Source organism: Mugil cephalus, chromosome 21 (genome assembly GCF_022458985.1).
Source record: "Mugil cephalus isolate CIBA_MC_2020 chromosome 21, CIBA_Mcephalus_1.1, whole genome shotgun sequence".
NCBI lineage: Eukaryota > Metazoa > Chordata > Actinopteri > Mugiliformes > Mugilidae > Mugil > Mugil cephalus.
The window spans coordinates 11,800,907-11,817,042 of NC_061790.1; the positions used below are offsets into that span (position 1 = coordinate 11,800,907).

The 16,136-nt window shown below is 42.4% G+C and overlaps 1 protein-coding gene across 1 annotated transcript; it reads right to left on the minus strand.

Moving 5' to 3' along the window:
• Nucleotides 1–1,854: 1,854 nt before the first annotated feature.
• Nucleotides 1,855–15,271, minus strand: wdr26b (WD repeat domain 26b). The gene is made up of 14 exons (XM_047573648.1): nt 14,553–15,271; nt 12,374–12,473; nt 11,430–11,486; nt 9,804–9,940; nt 8,816–8,913; nt 8,531–8,687; nt 8,207–8,345; nt 7,619–7,759; nt 7,143–7,262; nt 6,584–6,729; nt 6,244–6,322; nt 6,009–6,138; nt 5,574–5,768; nt 1,855–5,428 (listed from the first exon to the last, which is right to left on the minus strand). Exons 1-14 carry the CDS (start codon nt 14,849–14,851, stop codon nt 5,403–5,405), a joined length of 1,824 nt encoding a protein of 607 aa, XP_047429604.1. The 5' UTR covers nt 14,852–15,271; the 3' UTR covers nt 1,855–5,402.
• Between the last annotated feature and the right edge of the window lie 865 nt (nt 15,272–16,136).

Genomic DNA, 16,136 nt, shown 5'->3' on the forward strand with positions numbered 1-16,136 from the left:
GCCAGCCGTATCCACCTTCACCCTTCACAAATCGTCTCCAGCACCGCTTCATAAAACCACTCACAAAGTCATTGTCGACCTGCAGCTTTGTTCAGACGGCTGCAGACTGAGCCGTTTCATGAATGAAACCAGCCTAAGCCTTAAATTCCACCTGCAGCTGTGAGATTTAAAAAGAAAAGAACACGTCAGCTTGAATCTTTAAACAAACAAGTCTGATGTCTCCACCTACCTCCGACCAGCAGCAGTCTCGTCCGCCTTCAGTGCCCACCAGTGCCCTCCAGTGCCCACCTGCTCCTTCCAGCCTCTGCCATGGTCCACAGCCTCCTCCGCCTGAAGCCACAGTCTCCACCTCAGCCTCTGTCAGGCTGCAACGTCTCTAAGCTTTAATAACCCACAGCAGCCATCTAAACAACTGCTTCTGACTTTACGCGACATTTGTCCTCTTCCTCTGATCTATAAGTCAGAGACAGAAGACACTTGACCTCTCGCATTTAACTACTGTATGCATATGTACTGTGCATGTGATTTGATTTATCTGAGTTGTTACCATTAAGGAGCAAAAGTGTCCTTTTTGAAAACGCCCTAAGAATTGCATATTTTAGTATTTTTTTCTACTTTTTTTCTACAAAGATAATGCAAATAAACACCACATGCAGTTTTTAAATGAATGATTTCACTACTATATAAATACAATCCAAACCTACATGGACCTGTGTGAACAAGTGATTGTTGTTCCAATCTTAGAGTCTTTACAGACCCAGAGTTTATTTAGCTAAAATCTAATTGCAACATAGCCTACTGTACTGAATGTAACCCTGAAGTACTACTGAAGTACTGAAGGCATCTGCTACAGACACTTTGACCTACTACTGCTCCACTCCACTACACACTGAAGCACTACATCTCAAAGCCTCTCTTGGGAAACCCAAAAGACAGTTAATGTAATAAGTGACCTTTAATTTGTATATTATATTTTCTGAATTAGAAATATCATTGTTAACTAACAGCTTTTTGATTTTAACCGAACAGTAAAAAATATTAACCTATGTATACCTAATTACTGTGCAAAGACTTGATTAGATCTTTTCTCTGTGGCAGATGCCACAACTGGCCTAGGAGGGGAACCAGTACACAACAGAAACCTTTTCCGTCCACCCATAAAAACCAGTGCTCAACAAACAGTTTGTGAAACCTCTTTATTTGCCAATATAAAATATGTCCAGGGTGAGCATAGCCAACACATCTAGTCTAGTCAACATAATTTCTACCTGCCCTTTCAAACAAATCCAAAATAAATCACTTAGCTGTGGCTAAGGAGGAAACACGCTAGTTGGGGAGCATGCTAAAGGCTAGCTGAGTAGTTTCAGTAGTTGCTATGTGGTTCAGTGCAAGCTACTTGTTCGAGGTTGTGTTTTTTATTTTGGTTTTGGTTTGATCTACATGTGCGGGGTGAACCGCACGACCGTTAGATAGATTTTGAGTTTGGGTGAGCGGGTCGTGGTTCAGTCATGTATCATCATCCCCTACCTGAACCGGGGTCTGTGTTGTTACGAAATGTTATGTCATCCTGGATTTTTTTTTCTTTCTTTTTTTTCCCACAATGAAAGTTTATTCAAGTAATTTCTATTCATTCTATTTCCGTTTCCCCTGTTGGTCCTTTTATTTCATAACACCAAATTTCACCACAAAGCTTTCATCTGTCAATCAAGACACACAGTAAAGAGTCAATTACACCGTCTGGAAAGCAACAACCACGTAAATATATATATATGTTTTTTGGGTATCATTGTTTTTTTTTTTTCTCTGTGGATGACATATAAGGCTAATATCAAAATGTATGGCCAACAACAAGGCTTACTTAAAATAATTTTTTATTGGCAATTGTTCTTATTATTATTACTGTTGGCATCAAAGACAGCCTCTTCCCAGATGGTCTATCTCTAGACATTGCTTTCAAGACATTTAGAAATAAACGACTCAATACAAAAAAAAAAAAAGAATGAAAGAATTTGACAAAAATTCTAACCAACTTTTTGACCTTGACACATGCTTTGCCAGGTCAGTGATTCAGGGTCAGCCTGGATATGCACACTGGTATAAGGGCAGGGAGAGACGGGTTTTCTAAGTATCCATGACTTTGGCCTGCACGGCCTCCTGTCCCATCAAACTTCCATGGGCCATTTTAATTTTTTTTCAAAACCCTGAATGCTTTATTGAAAATATGCATACATAACACTTTTCCTACACAACAATACAAAACAGTACAATCACTTTTGTAAATAACACATTGAACGCAAACCCACACATCTTCCCTTCCCTTCCCGCCCAAGGAACTTAGAGATGCTACAGTAAGCCCTTAGTAAACCCCCACCCAGTCCCTACCCACCACCACCACCAACACCACCTCTGAGAAGTAAGACGTAGTTAAATCAGAAACAACTCCCCTGGTAAACTCAGACAAAAGAACAGAGTAGACACTGGGTTGCATACAGACATAGCATTTGTCACCAGCAGGTGAATGATGGGTTTTTTTTAACCTAAACTCTTATTTGTGTTCATAGTGTCAACGATTTCGCCTCAAGTCTTCTGAAATGATGCGGGTGCGGGAGAGGGGATCCATTCTGTGGTCCAAGAGGTTTCCATAGTGTGAACATCAGAACCACAACAAACACAACCTACAGAGAACACCATGTGCCTCAAATGATTTGGCTTTGACGCGAGTTGGGAGAAATCCACGATGGCACACCGAGAGAGAGAGGGAGATATCGGTCAATTACACAGACATGCGATAAAGTGGATTTTTCACATGACGGAAACTCTTTAAAGGCGAGGGGTGGATATAGTTCGAACCTGATTTTGATTGTAGGTAACACACTTCCTAAAACCTTTCCCACTCCGATTGGCATGGGTGTTACTGTGCATATTCATTTGTGATATTAGTGGTGGACGAGACGCAACAGAATACAAACAAACTAAAAGATATATACGTAAAAGAAAGATAAGAGGGGTAATAGAGATTATAAAAAATAAAGAGGACTCCAAAAGTCTGGTTATATTTTAATATGATCATACAGGGACAGAGATCAACCAAAAAAAAAAAAAAAAAAAATGATATAATGCGAACAAAAAATTTAAGTAACAAAAAAGTTCAATAAAAACAGACAGAAAAGCACTGTTTTTAAACATTTACTGTATATCAGTCTGTAGCAAATAGTCATTACATACCCTGAAAAAGGGAGGAAGAAAGCTTTGAATGGTGCACTGACCACTGAATAACTTGGCTAGAGAGCAAGGGGGGGGTGTTAATGCTGAATTCTCTCTAAGCTTCAAGAGTGGTACCCTCGAGATGTGGCTGCCGTGCCTTTTAAATGTGAGTTTTGTAAAGTCTACGAGATCAGTCACTGGTTTGGATGCATAGAGGCATAGTAAGGGTTTCCTTTAGCAATCTCCTGCTGGGTTTACGTCTTTGCCCAATGCGGCAAGATCCATAAGGTTATGAACATCATGGATTTATGCCATTGCTGTATGTGCAAGAGAGCATAAAAGACCACTCAAAGTGCAGTGGGGGGGTGTCATACATACTGAAGGTTTGTGTGCAATTGTATGAACAGGAAGGCAGTTTGTGTGTGTACTTTAGGATTGCAACAACACTCCCTTAACTGTGCGCTCAGAGCGTGCTTCTGGTTATCGGTGCCTCTTCTCTCTCTACGGCCGCGCTAACTACTCGTCCAGTAATTACAATCATTAACTTCTCATATGAAATGACCCTTTGCTAATAACACAACACGAAATAGCTTCTTCTTAAACATGCCTCACTCAAATTGCTCTGTTTCCAATGTCTTTTTCCCACAAGTCCGATGCCAATAACTCAGTGCCATTTGAATGCCACGCGGTAAGGAGAAAAGAACTCAAATGTAAAAATGAAAGCCCCAGATTAAAAAAAACATCTTCTTTTACAAAATGGCTCTCAAGTATTATTTGTTCCACAGATAGAGGTCCCTATGGGGCTTTGGATAACTCAGAATTGGTTTAAAATCCTCTTTATAATTTTTTCTACGGGAGTAGGAGTGTAGGGGAAGCGGGGTGGGGTGAGAACTGTCTGCTGGTGCGAATTGAACACATACAAAAAAAAAAAAAAAAAAAAAAAAAAAAAAAAAAAAACACGCGCCAATTAAATCTGCACCCAATAATGTCAACTCTCACACTAATGTGTGCATGCATAAACGCTCTCACTCACTCATACACACACACACACACACACACACACACACGTACACACACACAGAGGAGAGACAGCAGTCACCGGCGTGCAATTCAAATTGCACTTTCACATCTGAAAGTTTGAGAAAGGTCGGAGTACACGTCTCGACACTGGAAACAAGTGACCCCCTCACAGTTGATATGTGACCTGTGTCTGTCCTCCTCTTAGGCAGATGAAACGGAGTTGTGCGATAGCTAGCTTGACAGAGGACATTGAGGGGGGGCCTGTCAGTTGGAAACAGTACAGCGACTGTCCTTGTTAGAAGTTAAATTAAGGAATAAAAAGTTTTTTTTTCTTCCTAATGTTGAGAAACAGAAAGTGGAATCTTGACGCTAAAGCTTTCCACGGGCACTACTCGAGCTAAGATTCACCTCTTTAATGAAACGCTATGACTATCATAAAAAAGTTCCAACATTTAGCATAGCCTCTTTTTTTTTTTTATGTGTTCTTTGTCAGCTGGTCGCTCACTGTTACGGTGGATGTTCAGCCTTTGTCCGAAAGATCAAATGCGGAAAAAAGCCAGAAAGAGGGGGAGAGGAGAACATACATACAGAAGAGTTGCTATATCCCCCTATGCGCCGCCTTCCCCCGACAACACCCCACCCACGTCCATGGAGACATTACACCGGTAACGGGAGAGACAAACAGGCAGACAGATGTAGTCCAATGAGTAGACGGCTGGTCTGCAGTGTCTCTCTGGAGGAATCACCAGGACTTGATGTGCTCTAGGCTCAAGGTGGAGGTGGGTTTCCTGGGAAACTTGCAAGGACCTGGCATGGCTGGTGACCATGCAGCAAAATGGAGGAAGAAGGGTCAATAGGAAGAGGAGAGGAGCCATTGCAGCAGCTCACCGGAGGAGTATCCCGCTGGGCACCGACAAGTTTTCCAGGCCTCTGGGTCAGGATCAGATTTGGGATGAGGACTTGAATTTTCAGAGCGTCCGTCATCGCCTCCATCGTTTCGTCTAGGCCAGTCAGGAGACTAATTTTCCTCGCTTTTGTTTCTTCTTTTGGTGGCTTTTGTTGGTAATTCTTCACTTGCTTTACGTTGGCGTTAGGTCTCATCTGCCTGTTTCAATTTAGTTTTATTGTGGGATTCTTGGATTGTTGTTAAGAGATGTCATCTGCTCCATAAGTCACCATCAACTGTCCATGTTACTGCAGTTTTCTGAGGATGATAAAAAAACAAACACAATTTTTTTTTTTTAGAACAGATTAACTACAATTCAAGTGTTTCTGATCCAACAAACATCAACTGCACTGTTTAAAAAGACATCTAAGTCAATAAATGGAAAAAAAAAAAGGATAATTACCGTTGAGTCCATCCGTCTCTTGAGAGTCGAGGAAGGGTGCAGGACCCCAGACACGCACTGTGCCGTCGTCTGAGGCGGAAGCCATGAGGCCTGGGATGGCCGGGTTCCAGCTCACACAGTTAACGGTGCGCGTGTGGCCTGTGAGCTCAGCGATGGGAAGTTCACCACGCCGATGCCAGATGTACACTTTGTGGTCTGTGGAGACGGATGGAGTAAGCAGCAAAACAAGTGGAAGAAAGTATATTTAGAATGTGGGAGGAAATACTGCATTAGGCTGCAGGGACAGACGATTAGAGAGATAAGAGCAACAGTGTGTGAGGGAGACCAGCAGGAAATGTGAGAGAAGAAAGCACAGAATAACATGAAGAAAAGGTTCGAATGGCTATAAACTGTGCAGGGATGTGGGTTCGCATCCCCGCACCAATCTGACTGTACCTTCGCTGCCACTGGCAATGAAGTCTTCATTGTGTCCTCCGAAGCAGGAGTGGATGGTGTAGAAGCCCTGGGTTACACCTTGGTACTTCCTTACCAGCACCCGGTCCTGAAGGTCCCACAGGTGTACTCCCTGGAATAGATTGTATAAATAGCCTTTAACTACTAAAACATGATGAATCCTCAGAAATCTTCAAATAAATTGATGCTGCTAAAAGTGTAATTCTTATAGTCTTACCTGAGTTGCTACATTTAACAAAGCTAATCTTCCATTCTTTGAAACTGTAAAAGACATGATAGGGTGGTCCTCTTGAACTCTGTAGAAGTGATGTAAACACAACAGTCCGTCAGGGTAAACAACACAACAACAAATACAACAATATCCTGTAGTCGATTTGGAGACTGATAATCATTTGTTGTCATACAAATACATTTTAAAAACCTGTAGCAATTGTGGAAATATCTGGCTAAATATCAGATGATCCAAGCTCATACTGCTCACACAAATAAGAAAATGGAGAAAGTCTCCAATCATGTGTGTAAGCTTAACGAAACAGACGCCCAGCGGGCTGACATACATGTTTCTGTCCGTAAGGTCTTCGAAGTTGTACCCTCGGATACGCTGGTGTGTGTCTGAGGCCAGCACTGTCCTGCCATCACCCAGGCACCACAGGCACTGCACTCTCACCCCCTCCCAGGAGTCTAACAAGTTACCGTCCAGGTCCTGACAACACAGACAGCAGACTGCTCATCTCTGATTTTTGACAGAGAAATGAAAACGTGGACAAAGCAGAATGTGGCAAAGAGAACCTGTTAGATCGTCATTCCAAGTGCACTACCACTGACACCGGCTCATTCATTGAGAACACAAACACATAAATCAACCTCCCACAATGGGATCACAAAAACAAACAAAAAAAGCACAACTCTATGGGGTCATCTGGTTACGGCTGAAGGAACCTGCTTGTTCAGATCAACACAAAACCTGAGCAGATGTTTAACAGCTGCTTATATATCAACAGAAGCTCACAGTGTGATTTCCTTTTTAGCGCTTCCTGTGTAAATCACCAGGTTCTTACTGACTGAAAAGAGAAGCAATACTTTATTCTTCTGATGCAAAATCTTTAATCCACTTACACATTGATAAAATTGTCCCCTTTGTCCTCCAGTAACAAAGCGTTTGCCATCAGGGTTCCAAGCCACACTTGTCAGACTGTCTTCGTGAGACTGGGACATTTTGGTCCGCAGCTCCCCCGTCTGGACAACAAAGGAATTGATGTAGACGGTGGAAAAACAGAGGAGGAGAGAAAAATGGGGGAAGGGAGACAGCAAGTAGAAACATTAAGTTAGAGTGGGGGAGGGAGGAGTGAAAGGAAGGGGAGGGAGATGAGTGAAGAAGAGAGGTCACTGAGTACACGCCGCACACTTGACTATCTATGGAGGATATATGGGAGGCATGTTTGTTTTTCTGCTTGTTTACTGAATTTGAACTAGAAATGTGATGACTTCGACATCTCCAATCTACATCTGTCAAGTTCACAATAAGAACTAGGTTGACATTGTTCAGAGTTAACATCAGAGGAATGATAAGACACTAAAAAAAAAAATGTTACCTGAACATTCCAGAGCCAGAGCTCAGAGCAGTCGTCAGGTCCACAGGCGATCAGGTAGGTGTCATCAGGACTCCATGCTAAGTAGGAGACTCCGTACGCATGACCCTCCAGGGTTCGCAGCAGCTTCAGCTGGTGGCTCTCCTACACAAAGACAGCGTAAGCATCATGCTGCATAAACACAGAGGATGGGGCCTCCTTCAGCAGTGCAAACAGTCAAACATGAGCAAACTGGTTGCCACAGAGCTGCATAACTTTAAGTGAAACATTTACATTTACATCTCATGCAAGTCCAGTCTGTCTAGTAAATGCATTATACTTAATCCATGTCTGAGGGGTAACTCAAAAACCATCTTTAAAAGTTGTTAAATCTGAGCCTGGGTTAAACGGGAACTACTGCCATTTGTATCAGAGCCATTTTCTTCTAAGCCAACACCTCAGCATCTTTTCCCTTCATATAAAAACAGACACCACTGCCAGTTCCCACTCAGAGAAATGTATTTTGGTACATATGTCTCATGTTCTAAGACAATAACTAAGATCGAGGTGTTGAAAATATAGGAAATTTTGTCATCTTCCTTCCATACTCACCGGGTCCACTTGCCAAATTATGACAGTAGTGTCTTTGGAACCAGTCGCTAGTTTGGTGCCATCGTTTGAGAATTTGCAGAACCACACCTCATTACAATGCTCCGTCAGAATCTGCTGCGTGTAACAGGGGAACTGTTTCCTGTGACACAGAAACAGACTCAATGTTAAAATATTCATTCTGCGAGTCCTTGATGGTGAATCTATTTACAGTATATTACAGCCTAGGTCTCAAACCGCTTCAGTAACACTCGGGTCAATCATACAATTCCAGGGAAAGAGTCAAGTCTCGCCTGGACCGAGCGGCACTATCTGTGCGGTACCAACCTGCTGCAGACATGATCGAGGAGGAGAGAGACCGAGTCCAGGTTACTGTCCAGCTTGGTGTTATGATAAAGGCAGCGGTCCCTCTGCAGCTCCACCGCTTGCCGCAGCAGGGTGTGCAGTCGTCGAGGGGGCAGCATGACGGAGGGTGGCAGGTATGCTGCAAGGGGGGGGGGGGAAGAAAGCAGTACACAAGTTCACCCCCGTGTGTGGAGCACAGGAAGAGAAACGTAGAAACCACAATATGTGCTAGCTCTACAGCATCAATACATAGAAACGTCTCCTCACTCTGTAATTTATCCAGCAGCCGGCAGCGTGAGGCTGTACCCTTGCCCTCCCACTCTGCCTTGGCCCTCAGATCCTCAGCATGGCTACACATTAAGTACCTGCAAGAAGACAAAAGCACGCAGTTTAAGTACAACAACTGCAGAGAAGAAAACACAGTTTACCTAATAAGGTTATCAAAATAAAACCAACTGAAAACTAGACAAGAGGGAAGCACGAGTGCTACACACTTCAATACAATTTTGTGCCTGAAAAAAATAAATACTGACTGAAGCTCTTAGTAAGTACAATATCCTGTCGAGCATCAAATGAGTGAACAGAATGAAGGTATTTTTTGAGAAATGAGTTGACAGGAATGCAGTGACAGAGTCAAGGAGGCACTGGGTCACAGCTGACTGATTGACCTGAGACGAGCGACCGATCGATGAACTATTCTGTAGAGCAAGTGACAGTTAAGGCAGTAGTGTGAAGTGCTCGATTGATTAGGCTCTGCATGGGAAGCAACAGTATTTGTGACACCCTTATATGGTATGTCAAAAGAACCGACTGACAGTAGGTTAGCATCATAAGGACAAACCACCTGGTAACACACTAGAACAATGATCTGTGTCATGCACTGTCCAAACAGGAGTCGAGATAAGATACTAAAACTTGTTTTTAAAGGCCTTGCTGCCAAATAAATCTGTGAAGCACTGATAACGCATTCTACTTAAGATAAAGGCACATTGATACCGAGCAACTTGATAAACAGCAAAGGTGTGACAAACATTAAAACGCCAAAGTAAAAGTGAAATTATTTGCCATTTCATTTTCACAGTGAATCTGAATGGTTCAAGTCTTGTAACGTCTTATTATAACTTTGAGAAGTTTAATATTCCATTTATTCAAAAGGACTGGTGGACCTACATGTGCTGTTTGTAGGTGTGTGTTAATGTAGGCAGGATGAACGGTCTGATGAGTGCTATGAACCAGATGCAATATCAAACAGTACCCGCTGAGTACGTGGATGCGATCTGTGTTGTACTTGAGTGGTGTCAGCTCTCCCCGGAGAACTTGCAAAGCCTCCAAGACTTTGCCGTCCTCCAGATACTCGAGGTACTTCTGCTGCAGCAGCAGGAACTTCATACGCTGAGCAGAAGAAGAGAGACATAGGTACTAGGAAGACATTCTTTCAAAAAACGGAAAAGGGTAGGGAGGAGGGGGAGGGGGTAGAAAGAAAATGATGCAGAATAAGCTTAAACTACTGCGTCAGGTTTCTCTGACATTGATAAGAAATTATTCCAGCCGCAGACCAACAACAACTGGTCTGCATAGACACAAAAAATATCACATTTTTAAGGATACAGCTGTTATTGCAACAAACACAAACAACCAAACAAATTCTAAACTGAAACAGGTGGAGGCACATTAAGAAAAGCTGCTTGTTCTCAGAACATGTTTACAGATGTGAACAAGACATAAGGTGTTGTCAGCATCACCTGACTTATTATACGGCTACTGACAAACATTTAAAAGCAGGCGACAAGGGCCTGTTTTATCTCAGGTATGTTGTGCATCCCTGACAAGTGGTGCAAGCACAGTTATATCTACTACCAATAAATTCAAAACAACATCCACCCACACAAGTGTACAAATGAAGAATACAGAATCACAGACATCTTCATGTTTGATGACTAGACTTGTAATATAAGTAAATTACCTACTAGAACTTATGTTGACCATGACAACCTCAATTCAAAACCTAAAATGGCTACCCTGTGTACAACTTCATTCATCTTGCCAATAATCCAACTTGTGATGACAGACGGGCCAGTCACACTTGACACAGCGGGGAACTTTTTGGAGCTCGTTTTTTCAGCTAATTAGCATGCTAGCCAGGGCTAATTAGCCTGAGTTGAGTCCCAGTTCCAAACGGTGAATAATCTTGTCTCACAACAGTCTTCACATTACAACAATTTAGAGTTTATATAAACAAGAAATAATATAAGATACCAATCAGGCTGTCAAATTTGAATATGCAAACTTACTTACTTTTCTCAGAAAGGAGCAATCTTTTCATAGTTTTATAAACCTTATCCAGTTTTGAGTAACTCCAGTAATACCAGTTTGCAATGTATGGAACAATCATGTTCATGCAAACTAAAATCTTTGCACCTCTACATGTCAGCCAGAATGCAGTGCACACTCATCCTGAAGGAGGACGGCTTCTGCTAATTCTAATCCCTGTTAGCTTTGTCCCATATCTGAACACCCTAGTAATTCTAGGATTTATTTGATGTAATAAACTGTGACTAAATCTGTTATTTTGAACACATCTTGGCCAAATCAGCAGAGATGTAGTTCCTTGAAATACACAAAACAATTACATAGATCAAAAACTGGTACTTTGTATTATTTTTTTTTGGTTTATCCAGTGTGAGAACAGAATGAGGCATACCATATTAAACTGAATACCCTACATCTATTGTCCGTTTCTGCCACTGCCCTTTCCGGGGGGTTATCCAGAACAATTGACCCTTTAACATTTCACAACCTGCATTATCACGGCAGATATTGTGGAACCTCCAGAAAGTGCCTGACATTCAACCCAGCACAGGTTTGGGCAAAGGGAGCTTACCACAATAGCATTGGGAGAATGCATCAGTGCTCTGAGCTCATTGAGATCATTCTCAGCCTGGACCAAAACAAAGGGGAGGGTGATGGAGGGGAGAGACAGAGAGAAAAAGGGTTAGCTCAGCAGTTTCTGTGCACACACAGGAGAAAATAAAATCACATGAACAGTAATATAGATCTTATTTTTACTTAATGCATAATTCTTTTGCAAAGGAGCTGGTCATCATGTGCTTTGATTTTAAGTAAAATTCACACCTCTTTGTTTAAATAATGCTGGCTACTTTGTTTTTACTTTGTAGGTAAACGACATAAAAATTGAAACAAATGTCGAACAAGTGGCTAGTTTACAACTGGTTTGTAGAGAGCAGAAACTTCCTGCAACATCCAAAACGTTGCCCACTATTTGGCTCAAGGGAGCAGTTAATTTCCCAGCCCTCAGTTCTGACGCAGGCTCACTATTCTAGAAGTTTAATTTTAATAAGATGTGCAATTTTATGAGCAGCTGCTCTAAAATGTTGCAATGAGAGTCATGCAGTTAGAGCGGCGTAATACAACGAATTCGAAAGCCAGTTAAATTAAAATGCCATGAAATGTGCCAATATAAACCTCGTGCTTGACAATTCCACATTAGTGATCCAACTGTGTCCCTCCCAACATCCTACACAATATAATGATCTGATGTACTTTGTGTGTCCTGAAAACCCCGAACAATCACAGGATCAGATGTACAACTTGATATTCCATATTAAAAGTATGTAAAAATAGTTTGCTAGACTTTTGTTGTTTTATTTTAAACCTTCTAAAAAAATGGTTGAAAAAATCCTTTTGTATTCATTCAAGATTTTCTGTAAAGCTCTGTGCACTATAACCGCAAACTCAAAGTCATTCACAATTTCCCTGTTCATCAAAATGCATTCCGTTATGTAACCACGGTAAACCCAGACCAACCTTGTCCCACTCCCCCTCCATGACATGGTTGCGGAACTTGGTAGCTGAGGGGTGTTCCAGTCTGCAGCCTGATTCCTGCATCAGCAGGTCCACTGTCTGACTGCAGAGACACAAAGAGAGAGAGGGGATGAGAGGCAGACAAAGTTATGCTGACAGACAGACTCAAGACAGATGAAAAGGAAGGAAGGATGACATTAAAAATCCAATACAAATGTGTCACTTGAGCTATCTGGGCTTAGTCTGTACTCAAAAATGTCAGTTCAGTCAGCATTACATAGAAAACCACACGGTTATAAAAAGCATTTCGTTCAGTTCTTCTTAACTGGTCATTTATGGCATTTCACTGAGTAAGATAAGACATTTTAATCTAATAGGTGACTGGTTGATCTGTGAAATGAATTTCACACAGGCCCAAAACTAACGTTATTTCCTTATAATGGGGAGAAAAGAATTTCATGGCCAACAACATATGGAGGTAGCCAGTAGTGGTGTCATCGCCAGAGCCTTAATTGCAGACAAGTAGGAGGTTCTCTAGAAAGGATCGAGCTTCACTTGCAGTTGACATCACCCTCTCAGCCTGTCAACCATGACCCCATAACCATCTGTTCAAACACCATTGCCCTGATAAAATCACTCCACCGCCATCTACGCGCCTGCTGAGATGCATCTGTGTGCGAGATAATGAAAGTGAGGTGGGGGTGGCAGACACCTTCAGCATGATGACATCATTTCTCAGGTATCAATAGAGTGGCGCAGCAGCTCGGTGTTGAGGCTCTCATCCGAGCAGGCTGCACCGCCGATTTCTCTTGCATTCCCCCGGCTGAAATGTGGGGGCTCTGTTTCATACCAGGCCAATGTCATGTACACCACCCCCCCCCCCCCCCCCCCCCCAAACCCACCGCCGTAGTAAACACAGCTATGTGAAGACTTTCTTTTACAGCCTTTCACTATGCCGTCTCAGCTGGACACCAGACACACGCATGGGGTCTCTAGTCACCCAACTGAAGATGATTATTACATATTAATTTCATGAAAACCCCACCGTGCTATAATTAGATTCAAACGCAGCGTTTCCGTCTAAAACAGCTGGCAAGGGGCGCATTCCTCAGCCGCCATGATTCTGCTCAATTCAGGAACAAATGTCGCCCACGGTACTGACTACCATCTTTAAATAAATGCATGCACGTCACTGTTTGGCTGTTGACACGTTGGTCTGACACAGTGACAATGGCGGAGAAATAAGATAATTGGCACAGGAGATAAGTTATGTTGCGAATCGGGGAGCTGCATAAGTTGATGATTTAAACAGATGCTCGGAACGACGGATCGAGAAGTGCAAAGGGTGCACCCGCAATACTAAAATAACCGGGGCAGTTATTTTTATAGCCACGCTCGTTATTACAGTGATTACCAGTGTTACAGACTTTTATTAATGCCCCTGCTCATTGTGCAGCCAAGCTGGAAGATGAACAAAACCACAAACCACCCAGTCGAAAACCCGTCGTTGACAATCCCCGCATTACCAAATAATTTCTCCGCATTTTTTTTTTTTTTTTTTGCGCAATAGCCCTCAAAACGCAAAAAAAACACATTGTAAACAGTAAACACGATAATACCGCTTGTGTGTTTGATTAAGCAGACAAATTTAGTTTCTCAAAAGCCATGACATTGATTTGATGTCACTTCAAACCATAACAAGTGAACGGATCTTGTTTTCTGTGGATAAACGTTACTAACGTTAGATGATGTAATGCCCTTTTATTCAGTACGAAACCTATAGCGTCAATTAACACATCGTGTCGTTACTGGCATATTAAACCTACTCCATTTTGCGGCTGGCCTGTTAAGCAAGCATGTGTTAGTCAGTGTTTTGTGTTGGTGAGAAGAATTTATGTCAGGACACAACACCTCAGCGCAGGCTAGTGCTGCTAGCCATCAAGCTAACTGTTATTGTGCAAGATGGACCCCTTCTTTCTACCAACTGCCGAGCTCACAGGCTAACTAACTGCCCCATCCCCCCATGTTTGTGTCTGTCAACCGCTCTAATAGGGGTTTTACCAGCTGCTAGTTCGCACTTTCTAACGAAACACCGGCGATATTGATTCCAATTCGCACGTTCAGCCCAAACGTTAAATGCCTTTGTAGGTTTTTCATCGACTGACACATTGAATAAACTTACTTCAGCCCTAGTCCGTGGAGATGTTGCCCTATTAATCGTATGACATCTTCCTCCGCCTGCGATAGTCGTTTCTTCTTTTTCAACGAGCCAGCCTCCGAGGCCGTAGAGGCAGACGAAGTCCCCGAACAGGGCCCGACTGAAGCCCCGTTACTGGTACCGACACTGTTACCGTTGTCTGTGCTGGAGAGAAGCCCGTTGGAATGGGCTCCAGCGGCCGAGGATGACTCCCCATTTTGTGCGCTGTTTAGGCAGGAGAGATCTGAGGATTCTTGTCCCTGTCCTGCCCCGTTTGACTGCATGTTGCTGCTGAGGTTGTTGACAAGATTGCGGTTAAAAAGGATGGCAGAGGTGGCTTGAGAGTGTGAAGCAAGTCCTAGGACAACTCCGGATAGGCCTGTTACAACTGCTGAAGCCCCGGGCTCTCCTGCTCCCTCCGCCGCCGAGGCTCGGTGCTTCTTCCGCGGGGGCGGCGACGCTCCGCCGGTGTCCGAGTCGGAGGAGGAGGAAGCGGAGGCCAGAGTTTCCTCACCGAGAGCGGCCGTGGTTAGAAGCCGGCGGAGCTCCGGGTGGGAAATGAAGGTTAAGCTTCCAGATTTGAGGCCTCGTTGTCGGGCTCAGAGCGTACTGTCACTATGGAAGCTCTGTCAGTTAGCCCGTTTTGTTGTTGTTTCTCTCAAAACAGCTGCAGCTCTAATGGAGTCCTGACGCCCTGACGTAACCGGAAATTCCTACACTACCAGGCTTCCGGGTAGAATTATAATCCATGGGTGGTGCATGACAGCCTAGTTAGCATAATAATTAAACGGCAACATATTAAAATTCATTTGAGTGCCCCCCAGGGACTTGACTTTTAATATATCCGGAATTTTAAATTACCATAATATGTAAAATTCATGAAGACGTTCCATAAATGTCTACCTTTTAGACAGAAAACTGCAAAAGTCTCAACAAATACATTTTCTGCAAGGATAAGCACATCGTACTGCAAAGTTTTTGAATTTGCGAAAGAGAATCCAATCTGGCATAAAATAATAATAAAATAGTGAAATAAAATTACGTATTTTATTTAAAAAAAACTGTATGTTATTTAAAATGTGTTTCAAACTCCATTAAGTTGTCAGAAACTGTTATGTAGAATTTGTTGGTTTATATGAGCATTTAAAAAAACATCAGTCTATTATCACTAAGAAATTTCAATAAGAAAGTTATTCAATCAATAAATATCCTTCTTTTCATTTGGCTTGTTATCTAAAAGTGTGAACACTGATAACACACCAGAAAACAACAGGTGTATCTACGAGCAGTGGTCCAGTTATATATTTTATTTTCTGTGGGCCCATACTGTTTTTGAATTATAACAACAACTGATCAGTTTAAGCTTTTTTTCACAATAATAGTAGATTTTTACAACTAAATCATAGAGAGAAGTAACTGACTAAGCCTGATCAAGGCCTTTTCACGACCATATATACAGATGGCTGAATTAATCAGTCAATAAATACATCTAAATAGGGAAACTTCAGTTGCATCCATAATTAGATCACTAATCAGTGCAAATTACCAGTTTCATCAAATAAAAGAATG

Excerpts from the sequence above, each read along its gene's own strand:
- wdr26b (XM_047573648.1), bottom strand. The coding sequence starts at position 14,851 with ATGCAGTCAAACGGGGCAGGACAGGGACAAGAATCCTCAGATCTCTCC. Across the intron at positions 8,688-8,815 it reads GCTGCTGGATAAATTACAGA|CATACCTGCCACCCTCCGTC; the intron begins GTGAGGAGACGT and ends CCCCCCTTGCAG. Across the intron at positions 6,730-7,142 it reads GGGGACAATTTTATCAATGT|GACCTGGACGGTAACTTGTT; the intron begins GTAAGTGGATTA and ends CTGTGTTGTCAG.